Source organism: Fistularia commersonii, chromosome 25 (genome assembly GCF_037954325.1).
Source record: "Fistularia commersonii isolate RoL2024-O1a breed Wild chromosome 25, RoL_Fcom_v1.0, whole genome shotgun sequence".
Lineage (NCBI taxonomy): Eukaryota > Metazoa > Chordata > Actinopteri > Syngnathiformes > Fistulariidae > Fistularia > Fistularia commersonii.
This window is the reverse complement of record NC_141308.1, coordinates 8,954,034-8,967,302: the sequence shown is the minus strand read 5'-3', so window position 1 is coordinate 8,967,302 and position 13,269 is coordinate 8,954,034. Positions and strand designations below refer to the sequence as shown.

Genomic DNA, 13,269 nt, shown 5'->3' with positions numbered 1-13,269 from the left:
CAGTGGGATACTTCACATGTGATTGATCACCTGATACTTTGGCTTGTTGATGGGCAACAAAAATTTTATGTTGGGATTCTGCCGATGAGGGGGTTGTAAGCGGGATGTTCACAGGTAATTTATGGTGGACTTGCTGCTGCACTTGGCAATGTGGGCAAAGGTCCGGTGCAGCTTCATTTGTAGGCCCGTGCACAGGGCGGGCTTGATGGATGAGTATCGGCTTGAACATTTGAAACTTAGAATCCTCTGGCTGTGGTGCAATAGTAGGCTTTGGGGATTGTTCAGGTGGCTGTATTGGCACGGGGCTGAAGGGATAGACTAACGGGTAAACCTGGCTCTGAAAAGTTACATGCTTTGCTGGTTGTGGCACCTCTGTAGGCTTTTGAGGCTGTACAGTCACTGGTCTTTGCACAGCGTAGAAAAGATGGGGCGTCTTTTGCTGGTGCTCATGGCTCTGCAAATAATCTGGAGCACCCGACGTGGGCTCAATTGCTTGTTGCTTGGTGACAGAAGGATGGGAAGTGAACGCATATTGCCACCATTCCAAGTTGGCTTTTTGTGTACTTTGAGAGGATTCAGCATTTTTACCCACATTAGATGCAGAGGGGGTGGGGTCTGGCATCAAGTAGAATGGATAAAAGGGGTTTGACTGGCCTTTGGGCACAGTGGTCCCTTGAGAATTGCCTCCAGGCAGTTCTTGTTGTTGAGAAGGTGTAATGGGTAAAGCGAATGGGTTATACATTTGCTGTTTAAGGGATGTTATGGAGTGGATTCTTTGTTGCCCATTTTTTCCTGTTCCAGAAGTGATGGTTGCCTGGAAAGGGGGGTTTGCTGGCTGGAAGTAGTTTGGATAAGTTACATAATGTAACTCAGGTTGAGGTTCTTTTGAACCCTGATTTGGTGTCAGGTTGCCAATATTTGGGTTTTTAGGGCTTGGATGTGTAAGATATTTTGGAGCAGGAGTTGGAAGTGACAGCTTTGACAAATAATCCCATTTCCCTGATGTTACGGTTTGCTGATGCCCCATTTGCACTAGCTTGGCTTGTTCTGTTTGCATAGGGTATAGTGATGGACAAGAAATCACTGTTTTTACATCACCAGCAAGTTCAATTGTGTACATTCCATTCTGAAAAACAAAAATAATGTCCATTGTTAAAGTTCCCCCCCACCAAGAGAAATTTGCCTCCTCAAGGTGTAGGAGGTGTCCTTACTGTTTTCTCCACACAGGATGGGTAATGAAGAGTGATCACCAGTCCTTCAGGGTGTGCAACAGCACTGATCCTACATCTTGGTGACGCAGTAGATAGCGATTCCCAGTTGCCATTCACTATGAATTAATACATGATGGTCACAAATGATTAGTCTTCAATTCCATACACCTGATAGTTGCAATTTTTTTTTAAATCCAATTTAGCAAAATCCTAAGATGAATAAAACTGAGCCTTTTGTGGAAGGAGTGCAAAAAGCAATTTTTACAATGAAAAAAAAAATTGCTACACATTTGAAAGCTTTGTTAGGTAGAATCCTAAAGAAATGCAATTGACCCTGACCACTGACCCTTAATGCACCGTGAGTCAGTGGTGACATTCAGAGGGAAAAAAATTGACACCCATTTCCAATGTTAGGTGTGTCAGTTCAAGTTTGTTTGAAAAAGTCAAATCTGGCATATTAACGGAGTCATTGTCATGACATCTGATCAGTGCATTTCACCACAGACCGATTGGCCAAAATTCCACCTTACAGGCTCAGTACAGACGTGTAAGTTTGGTCAAAAAAAAAAAAATTCTAGTGTGTGCAACAAATCCTTACGCCTGAATTTGATTTATCAAAAGATAATTCAGAAATGCCTTGAACATAGATAATTCATATGAAGGTTGCACATTAAAATTAATATGTTTACAAATTTACAGTTAAGCATTCAAGTACATTGGAAAAAAATGGCTGCTAGGTCCACCACAAGACCCTGTGGAGCAATTTTAATTGGATGATATTTAAAATTTGATTTCTTAAAATTGCAACTTACAGTTTATTTCAATTTCAGAAACAGGGGTGCTCCATTCAGTTCTCACAACCATGCCCTCTGCATGGCAGGTCACCATTGGAGGGCTGGGTAAAAACTGTCTGTAAGGGCATGACATCCTCAGTGGTAAACCTGACCAGCGTAACGGGAGTACATAATTATCCTCCTAAAACCAGAGAACATTTTTTTTTTTTTTTTTACAATTTTTTTTTTTAAAACACATCAACTGTCATGTGGACCTCTTCTATAAACAGCCCTACCTCTAGTACAACAAAGCAGCCATCATATGGCGCAGTGAAAGCCATCCCTCTGCGATTACCCATGACGGTGTAACCACAGCTTTCTGGCAACTGAGACAAAGGCACAGGGGAAAGGCGACTCCCTGAGAAATTCAGATTAAGAGCAATGTTTTTAAAAATTACACTATACATTATTTACAATAGTGAATCAGAAAACTTACCCCTGTCAACCAAAAACAGAGAGCCAGGAGAAGAAACACCACCTTGGACCTGAAGTTGCATGGAATCCACTGTACATTCAACTTTTGGCTCCAGTTTAAGGAGTTGTTCTATGACCAGGTTATCCGGCTTTGGAAGTGCATCATCTGTTCCTTCCGGTGCCCCAGGCACCTTCCAAACTTTAGAAAATAACGCCTCCTAAGTTGAAACTAAGCTTTTGCTACATGATGGCATGTAAATTTACTGCTTAATACTACAACCCCATATTAGCTTCAATGTTAATTTTTCACTTACCCATGTCAGCTTGGTAGCCTACATCACCTTCCATTAACCTTGTGATTTGGTCTGGATTTAGATTGGCATCTTGCTCAGCATTTAGCCCAATCAACAGTTTCCCATAGCTACTGTTATGGTTACTTTGATTCAGTGTTGAGGTTTGTTTTAAACTAGTCACCGCCTTCAGCCTTGAGAGTGTTCTGCAATGACACAGTGAAATAGCCATCAAAAACAGTCCAAAATATGGTAAAATCTTGGAGACCTTGTGCTCTTCACACGCCATTGGAACAAAGGCAATGACTCGTGTCCAGGCAGAGTAGGGTGCCACTGATGCTAAACTCTACTCTGCATCAAAACTACTTGACCACATCAGGTGTTGCAAATAGTTCAATTAAGGATTCGCACTTTCGTGATTCCCCTGCAGCCATTTTGAGAAGTTCCTCTTGGATGAACACAGGTGTATTAGATCAAATTAAATTTGACTTTTATTTCAAGAGTTCAGTTTATGTCAGCCAGTAAGGATGATGCCTTGGTGCAACACTCATGCTATTAAGCATGTTTGTCTCTCCCCCCCCCCCTCAAGGACTTTCTATAGCACATTTCCTGTTTACTTAAACTAATTTAACTTTCAAATGTAACTTTGTCCCCTGTTGTGCAAAATATTTACCTTCTAGGTTTATTTAAGCATGAGGCCTGAAGCCTCACATATTTGTTTGAAATGACTAAGGCTTCTGTGAATTTGTAGTACTGATTAGCTTCTCCCTTAAACACTAGCAATTAGCAGCCCCCTAAAATAAACCGAAAGGCCTTGTGGCAAAGTGAATGACAAAGCATAGCTCTCCAAAGTTTGGAGTTAAAGGTCATTACTTAAAAGCACTTTCAGAAGAATCTTAAATCAGGTATTCAGACAGGTTGGTCATTCCGTCTGGTGCCTTTTCCCAGAAAGACACGTTCGGTTATCGTGCACTCTCCTTCAGTCCACGTGAACTCAGGCTTCATCTTTCCTGTTGATTAATTCATCTGTAAGTTGTGACTTCTTTTCCTGAGGACATTTTTGGCAAAAGACCTTCTTTCAACATGTTAGGGAAATCCTCAGTGGGCAAGGATGAACATTCATTTTGGGAGGTCTCCTCCTTAAATACTAAATGTCAAGTAATTTCAGCAAAAAAAAAAAAAAAAAAAAAGATTAAACACATCTTCGTATTAATTCATCCTGGAATTATTTTCATTGTTCATTTTCTTGAATGTTTTGAGAAAGGTTCTCACCAAAGTGTTACAAACGGTCATGGGAGATTAATTAACCACTTAAGCTACTAAAAGGCATCTAAAATTTGATTAGCATCGCTCATCTACGGGAAAATGATTTGATGTTTTTTTTCTGTCACTTTGTTAACTCATACGTTTTCAGCACTGGGTCATTTTCAATGGAGTATCAGTATTAAGACATCAGCACACCTATGTATAAGTATCAGTATCACTCAATCATTAAGAGCGCAATTGTTGAAAAAACATTGACCTGATCATTGATGAAATCAAAACATTTGAATTCAAGAGTTTCCTACAAAGTAACAGTTGGTTCACAATTTCATTTTGCTTTCATTTGGACAGTAACTTTTTCCTTATCCATCCAGAGCATGGGAGTTCTGGAACCCATTCATCCTTCCGTGAAAGAAGGCTAAACTTCATAGTAAGGTAGGGAATCACTTGTTGATTTTCTTCAAATAAACGTACCTTTCTATGAAAGTGGGATAGTAAATTTGAAAAGATTTTCAAAAGTATTTTGCTCAATGGCGGGGTCTGTTTGTCTGGGACTGACAAAAACCAGAAGTGAGATTATTTAACTGAAATCTAGGGTTAAACAGGGAGGGATGATACAGTCTACAAACAAGTTTGTGTTCAAAGCAAAAGATAAGACATTCTGTTTTTTTTTTTTAACCTCTGGTTGGAAAAACTTTTATTTGTTCTTTTTTTAAACAAGAGCTTATTACCTTAGGATAGTTGAAATAAGAGTTCCAACCCAAAAAAACAAATTACAAAAATGACAACACTTGCTTTTTTTCTATTATTTAATTCTGTACATATTCCACAAAGTCTGGAGATTACTGATGCCAAAATATCCCTTAGGAAAGTGCCATTAAAAGTTACTTCTTGCCAGGGCAGCGGGTAAAAATCCAACTTGTCGTCGTGACACATTAGATCGATTTTTATGGCACAGAATACACAGTTATTCTCAGAAAATTTTCACAAGACAACTTACAAATGTTCTTATTCCAACCAACACCATTTTCAATATGTTAAGTGTACATAGCATTTTTTTCCTTTTAAATATGCTTCTAAGTACCGTACTATGACAATTTATGAATACACCTTTAATGACTAGAGCACAAGGCAAATGACTCTGAGGTGTTGGCTGTCCAACACCTCAAGTTTACAGTCAAAATGCATTCATGTAGATAAATGACACTGCTGTATCATTGGTTAACGAACATGTTAGCAACAAATTAGTGATGAAAAGTTTAGGTAGTTCTGTATTCTAAAGAAGCAGTTAGATGTTTTACAGTTATCTGAAGTTGTCTAATGATTAACAGCCAAGAGGTGATGCCAACAATCATCTATCAATGAGCTGAAGCAACTCTGATAACCCTTTTATATTGACAATTGGTCCAAAGGGAACAAGGGAGGGAAAAATTAACTTCACATTACATTAGAGAGTCAATGATTTACAGCAAATTTTACAAATAGCAGGAGTTGACAAATGTCTGAGCCGTCACAGAGTTGGAATGTCCACTGAGAACCCAGGATGTGCCGAAGTTATGATGATCTCAGTACACAACACTCTAACAACCCAACGCCACGTCATAACTTTTAGGACCACATTCAGTTACAACAGCAAAGCGTGTGATGGCGGGTAAAATCATTTGTGAGTAGCAAACTGGTACATGCATACAATTCTTTGTATGTCACTTCTTTCATGGCAGCAGATGAGAAGATGGTTTTGGCTGGAATATTATGCTCTGTCAGAACAAAATGTGACTGGGACCTGTTGAAGCATGCAACTTTTCAATGGCAACATGCTGATGAAAATGTAAAGCAAAACAGGGTGTCTCTTCCCCTTGGAGTATTAGCCACTTGTGAAGAAAATGTTATGCAAAGTGAGTCCAAATTTGTGGGATATTTTTATTCACTTTGCAATAGTTTTTTTTTTGCACACTCCTTTGGTTTGTATACAATTCCAATGAACATGCCATCACTGTATTGTCTAACACATGAGAAGCACAATGTCAAAAAGAAAAAAAGGCAAGGGGGAGGGGGGTCTAGGCAGGAAAAGAAAGGACTGTGTATAAAATAGACAGGGAGGAAGAAACACGCTTTTCCTCTAACTTTGGATGTACTGTCAATGCTTTGAGTGGGATGAGATGCTAAACTGATGGATGAGTGGCGAGTTGCTTAAAATCCAGACTTCCTCAGGTAAAAAGCCATCATATGTGCTTTCTTGTTAAGATTTCCACCATGGACCGCCTCTTTTCCCATGACTACAACCATTACTGGAGCGCATAAGGGAAAAAAAAGAGAAATGAACAAATTTGAAGAGTCTCCCCCCACAGGATGAAGGGGGAACAACAAAAGGTGACAGCATCTTACCACTCCTCATTGCTATTAAAAGTTTCCATGATATTTGACAGCTTGCAGGAGAAATCTTAACAGCAACATTTCTTTTCTCTTCTTTTTGTCCCTCAATGTTAACTAAGTCAGCTTGAAAATATTAAAACCCTGAATCCCTCAAGTATTTTGCCATTGAGTAAGCCTTCTTATTCAATCCGCCTCCATGGACCCCTTCTTTCCCCATTACAAGAACCAAAACTGAAAGAGAAAGAGATAGAAAACAAGAAACAGTTAAGAAAAGGAGAAAGGTAAAGGAGACCCATTCCAAGTAAGGCATTTTCACCTGAGGTGGGTGTTGCAGGGGTATTTAACAGTGTGCTACATAGAGGAGAGCCTCAAGAGGTTCTCATTGCTACTGCAGACTTATTTGTAACAAAGAACTTTGCAGTTTATGTACAGCAACGCTGCATTTTGGATTAATACAACCATGACAACATTCTCTATATGTCAGAAGGTTTTAGTCCCCTGATAGCATATAGGTGAATTCGCCACTCACCTCTTTTGATTTCTGCAATGCAGATCACATGAATGGATTTGCAGATGATTAGAAAAATCTATTAAATAATGAAACTCTGGTATTATCAGGGGACTGTATAACAGAAGTGCCAGTTAGTTTGCTAGTCTTAGTGTTGACTGGAGTCTCAATGCTGTTGTTGGTCCAAGTAAACGCATGCAACACCACAACATCGACAGCAGGAAAGCAACAGGTGGAAACCTCAGAAAAGGAAGCAGTTCAGAAAATAGGTGGGTTTTGTTTTTAAAAAGACTTTCTGACAGTGATGTCCAGAAATGGGGAAGAAAGCCCTTTGAATAAGAGTTACAAAAAAAAAAAGTCTTACAGGTTTTAGTTAGGTAAAGAAAAAAAGTCATTATGGACAGTACAGACCTTTTTGGCTGCAACTTCATGACTCACACCCACTCACACTAGAAAATTAACTAGGTGGAGACAAAACTGTTGAGTCGTATCAGTTATAAATGTGTAAATCGCCATCATGACAGTACAACTAATGGGCCTGTTTCACATAAATAGTTTGTTAGTGCTGCCAAAACTAATCTCAAAACTGGGATGGTGAAAAAGCTGAGACAGTTCACTATATATCTAAGTACACACCAAATGTATGATTTCATCTGTGAAGGGAACAATTGTTACAATTTATTGTCTAACACTGAAGAGAATACATTTTGGCTTGTTAGGTCAACTAAAATAAAATTTAAAAAGTTGACAAGCCATATACAGTTGTGTTTTGATAATCACAACCAAAACCTGTACCTCTTGGTATGCCTGGACGCAAAAAAAATTGCAGTGTAGCAAAATACTGCTAAACAGGCCTCTATATTGTTTTCTTTCTCTGCTCCTGTAGAAGTTACAGATTCATAGTGTCTTATCCCATTAATTTACCTTTTCCGGCTTTTCCCACAGCAATATTGTATGTAGGCTCTCCTCCTTGGCTCTTTGTCCTTATGTCCATCGTCCAATCTCCATCATCCTGGAGGCTGTCTCTGAGGACTGAACATTTCTTTGTGCCCAGAGTGAGACCATTAGTGAAAAAGGTCTCTCTGTCCTTACCGATGAGGACATCAATTTCTTGAGACTGAAATACATACAAAAATCATAAAACTTGGAGGAAGATGGAAAAATACCCACCAAGTATTTTCTATATTTGTATAGTATTTAATAGCATAAACTATACTCAGCTAAAGTAATTGGTAAACCCTAGATTATTTTCATTCGTTTGAATTAGTCACTTATTTTCTACATTTTTCGAATGGTGCACGAAATGTAGGGTCAAAAAAAATTAATGGTTACCAGTGAGGAAAACTATGTCTAAACACCTCAGATATTGAAATTACGATCAGAGAAAAGTAAAACTAGAAAGATTTCACACATTCTAATGTCCAAACCAATTTGACACTTAGGAAAGAATAGGAATTCAATTAACTGACAACTTATTGTTGAATCATTGTAGAAGTGGTTACTCAATTCATTGATGGATTGGCTGAGAGCTACTTCATAAAGATAGGAATATATTTAGTATAATAATGGGCTCCGAAGGTGTCTGTTACTGTTGGCATCAAGGGGCGTATTTTGATCACTTTTCATGTGTCATGAGCACATTTAGTCATGGGGAGGGACTGAAAGAGAAAATGGCCATCACGCCAGCCTTTGTATGTAAACATGCAAATTCTGTGCTAATCAAAACAATAGATGATTATGTGTGATGGTAACAGACCAGAGCTGAGTGTATGGATTTCCAGCTTGCAACCGTGGCCTGCAGGCAGTAACGTGTATATAGTGATGCGTCCACAACGGTCCGCCTCAAGAGCCTCTCAGCGGTGAAAGGAAAACATAACAGGTCTGACTACACTGACATAATAAATTCGTACTTTATGAGGGGAAGCCCACGTTTCGAGATTCAGACTGTCCTTTTAGCCACAGGTATCAGTAGAGAGGCGGCTTAACGTTAGCTAGACGGCTGCGCACACAAAAGCATGCACGCTCCTTTAGCTTGAAGTCATACACACTGTCCGTTACCAGCTTTGGACGCGTTCAGTTGACTTAGCGTGTGTATGTGAAATGGTGTAGTGACCACTTCATGTAATAAAACGCGTTTCGCACTTCGCCGTATGTAATACTACAATGAATGAAGTGCAAAGTTAGCCACATGAGGTTTGACCCCGCCGTGTTTCCCAAGCTGTGGATATAGCGGCGACAGGCCACCGACGAGCTAGCTGTAGCCCGTGGACCAGCGCTTGCTAGTCCGATCCTGCGTGGTAACCGTTTACAGCGCCGCACGGTCCGGGGAGAGTCTGCGGGGGCGAGCCATAACAACGCTGACAAACGGAGCCAGACTTTTATGGCAATTCCTAAATTTAGATTTCTTACCGTGATATTGTTGAAAGTACCGCCGGGGTATGCTGCCCAAACATATTTGGCGTCCGTATACCCAACAATGGCGCTATCCTGACAGGTGCCATCGGCCATCAGGTTCTCCACGTAGCTTAGCCAAGACATATTAAAAGAAAAGCGGTTTTATACTTTTTTTTTTTTTTAGAAATCCCTACCGCGTCGAACAGGGAAGGCTGCAATCTCGGCAAGCCGGGGGGGAGGGGGGTAAAAAAAAATATGAGGGAACCCCTACAGACGAATTTAGAGTCTCCAATCTAAACCCCCACGTCAAGGCTGGGGCAGCGCAGAGAACCAGGGCACGGAGGCAGCGGCTGGGTGTAGTCTGATCAGATCACTCCGCACAATGAGCTCCCGGCGCTCACACGGCAGCAGGCGACGGAATAAAGAGGGACTTAACGGCTCAGCCAAGAGTCGCTGTCTGAGGGAATGCCGGGCTACACGGAGCGCTTGATGGGAATTCTACTGATCTGTCCATTCATCCATTCATTCATTCATTGATTCTGAAATTCATGTTATTGAACTAACATGAAGGTGATGGCTAGGGAAGGATAGGGGAGAAACTGAGGCTACATTTCAAATATTGTCTCTTAAGTTTTTACTGAAAATGATCGAATTTGACAGGGGCCCGGGTGAAGTTTCTGACCAGAGGCAAATTAATTCAGTAATGCATTTGCTACTAATGTTTTGGGACGGTGGAGGCCAATGGAACCCACACTTGGATGGTGGGCCGTTACCCTGCAGTTTGACACATGAAAAGTGATCACAGCTGCTCCCTTTCAACTTTTTCAGAAAGAATTTATGACATCGAGTTTGGGCACCAGTTATTTTCATCAAACAGCATCTAAAATAGAAGAGATCACGTGTTCATCTGGCAAGGAAATCTTTGTGTGTGTACATCCTTGACTATTTTATTTCTTGAATATTTATTCAAATTAAAATATTTTCTCAAATAGCAGAAATTGATCTCCACAATTGCGTTGTTAATGTTATGTAATTTTATGAAAAACAACATAAAAAAACAGACACAGATACAATTAGATGATAAAAAACAGAAATGTGTAGCCCTGCTCAAAAAAAACTTTACTGCTTGGCGTTACAGTAATTTTTGCATCCTGTCACATTGCATTGTAAAACAAACAGTGATCGTACTATTTTCCGTGAACAAGGAGATTTTATTGTTAGCAATGATATATTTTTGTGATCAGACACTGGGATGCTTGTCCAAATGAATAAAGAGAATCACTGTTAGTCACTTTTCTGGTGTGGTGTATATTTATGACTTTGCCGCGGAAATTAATTTCAATGGAACCAGCTGTTTAGCATCTTAGATTTTACTCATTTACAGTCCCTTCAGGTACATCAAATGATCCAGTTGGGTGAAGTTTCTCGAGCTACAGTGCAAGGCCAAATATTATTTTCAGCAGACTTGACAACCAAGTGTGATTCATGCATTGACTTTGGAGTTTTTTTTAGGGTTCCTTTATCTTTTCACATTTGTGTAGTTGTTTGTCCTATGATGACTAGCTCCCTCTGTGCTGCTCGATATGCCACTAAACAACGGAGCCTGCTTAAACATAAAGTAGTTGTTACTTTACGAAACTAAAGTTATCAGCAAGGAAGGCATTATGAAGACATTGCTCTAAAGTATTCTGGAGATCTGGAGAACAGATTTTGATTTGATTTTCCAAATCATAGAAATGCACTTATCATATATTCCCCTGGAACATGATTGAAACATTCCTATTTTCACTGCTCGCTGATTATCTAATGTAATGGGTCATACTACAGTGCTAATTTTTAGACCACCCTTTTTTCCCTTTTATAATCTTCATTCCTTCATATTTGTGTCATCCTTTCTGCATTAATGCAGTGAATGTCCCACAAAGATGCTGGAATATCTCATGCAGAAATGAGTGAAAGAATCTTGGTGATATTGTTTTACATGAATAATTGATTCACAACAGAAAAGCTAAATACCTTAGAAATGAAAGTGTTGCTGTGACTGGAAAGCTTGACAGTATGAGCTCATGCCATTGAGCAGAAATCGGCAACAGTTAGGTCTCGCAGGTCGATGATGTGATGGAATTACATGATGCAAGATGCATTATGTTATTTCTAATAAGGGTGGAGTGTTATTTGGTTGACAGTCCCTGTTGTTGGCTATGATATGAAGCACTTTTTTGAGAAAAGTTATTTCTTGAAAATGGCAGTGTTTATCCCAAACTGAGTTTTCATTAATATATTAATGGTAACAGTCTGTGAACACGCTTCACACTTAGGGGTGCTGTAGGAATAATTGTTGAGAGAATTCAAGGATAACCAAAAAAGGAGAAAAATTTGTCGCACCCAAAAATGCACTTCTTTGCCAGCAGGGGCAGTATTCCCCTGTTACTTCTGCGAGAACCAGTAAGAGGCGTGTTGCCTCTCTGGTACATTTAAAACAAACCATGCATTTTACAAATTACAGCATTTTTGTTTAAGTGACCTTATAGCAGACTCGTAAAACAGGATAATGTGCATTTCTAAATTTACTCACATCCCCTCCTAAATACGGCACATTCTTATACATTATATATGCGTGTGTGCGTGTGTTTGTACATATATATATATATATATATATGCATGCAAATATAGGTAATGAAAAGGCATTTCGTGGCTTGCACATTCACTCCACTAAATCCTTAACTTGTCATGCTGCACCACTTATTCATACAGAATGAATCAGCCTTGAATCTTTTTCAGTAAAAATACTGGTTTCTGTTAAAAAAGTTTGACCATATGGTAAAGACTACTGAATGTGGTTATCATGATCATTGCTGCATACCAGCTGCTGTCACTGGCCAAAGCAGCAATTGGATTTTTGATTTTATTTTGCATTGTGGGATGATGAACTTGTTTTGAGGTCAAGCTAACATGTTCCGCTTCACCCTATAAATATGATAGAAAATAGAAATAATGATGGCCCAACTGGTGACAATATTCAGACATGATTTGTTTTTACTACAAAGTCTTAAAGCATTAGCTTGACTGCTGGAATAATTTAACATATCTATGTCAAGGACTAGTTCTGCAATTAATTGGAAAATTTTTGGATGATTAAAAAATGTAAAAACAAATATACTTTAGAGGAACTTAATAATGGCTTATGTATTGTGTTAGACAACCTTCCAAAGAATTAATCCCTCCTTCTATTAAATCTGTATGTGCTGTTGGCTTAATTAACACTTCAAGCTGTGTATATATTTATAGCATAAACAAAGACGCTAAGGGGTCAGTGCTATGCAAAAATTAATTTATCCACTGCCAGCTTAGACAAGTATAAGAATGGAGCCCACACAGCATTTTAGAATTAAAGCACTAACAAAAATGGGAACTTGATATTCTAAAATTGACCTTATGATTTCAGGCAATATACAGCTTTTCAAAATGCTTTTGATGTCACTTAATCAAATTATCTGATGTGTGGGGAAAGAAGAAAATAATTGTTGCCCTCGGGTATCTTCTAAAAACTCCTACAACAGTTATTTGGTAATAACTGGATTATAAATTCATTCACTCATTCGTGGTTTATCCTCCACACAGGGTCGCAGTGGGACCTGAGGCAGTCCTACCTAAATGGATTACCTTATAATAAATGAAGAAAATCTGGCATAATGCAGAATGTCTGGCGCTGACTCAGACATACGCCCACATGTGATGTGACAAAGGCGGGAGTATACAATGACTGTTGAATGTGATGTAACAAAGGTTAAGTGAGAGAACAATGATGAAACACAGGGGAGACTATGAAAGGCAGTTCTTTATCTTCCTCCGGTTTGAATTTCTGTGGAGGGAAGGGGTCTGCGAAGTTTGAAAGAGGTTGCTGTGACAGGTCTTTTCATGATTTACCGTGATGTCACTTTGGGCACTCAGGCCACCCCCCACTGAAAAAATGGATGCTGTGA

At 39.3% G+C, this 13,269-nt stretch overlaps 1 protein-coding gene across 2 annotated transcripts; it reads right to left on the bottom strand.

Moving 5' to 3' along the window:
* Positions 1–4,802: 4,802 nt before the first annotated feature.
* On the bottom strand, positions 4,803–9,692 carry LOC147219153 (profilin-2-like). Of its 2 annotated transcripts, none has more exons than XM_086172488.1 (3): positions 9,302–9,692; positions 7,817–8,009; positions 4,803–6,299 (listed from the first exon to the last, which is right to left on the bottom strand). In XM_086172488.1, exons 1-3 carry the CDS (start codon positions 9,428–9,430, stop codon positions 6,202–6,204), a joined length of 420 nt encoding a protein of 139 aa, XP_086028614.1. In that variant the 5' UTR covers positions 9,431–9,692; the 3' UTR covers positions 4,803–6,201. The 2 variants fall into 2 exon arrangements, with proteins under 2 accessions (XP_086028614.1, XP_086028612.1); XM_086172486.1 differs by having other exon boundaries at positions 4,803–6,615; positions 9,302–9,683.
* Positions 9,693–13,269: the final 3,577 nt, after the last annotated feature.

Coding starts and splice junctions, on each gene's coding strand:
- LOC147219153 (XM_086172488.1), bottom strand. CDS start 9,430: ATGTCTTGGCTAAGCTACGTGGAGAACCTGATGGCCGATGGCACCTGT. Junction 8,010..9,301: donor GTACTTTCAACAATATCACG/GTAAGAAATCTA, acceptor TATGTATTTCAG/TCTCAAGAAATTGATGTCCT. Junction 6,300..7,816: donor TGTGGGAAAAGCCGGAAAAG/GTAAATTAATGG, acceptor TATGCGCTCCAG/TAATGGTTGTAGTCATGGGA.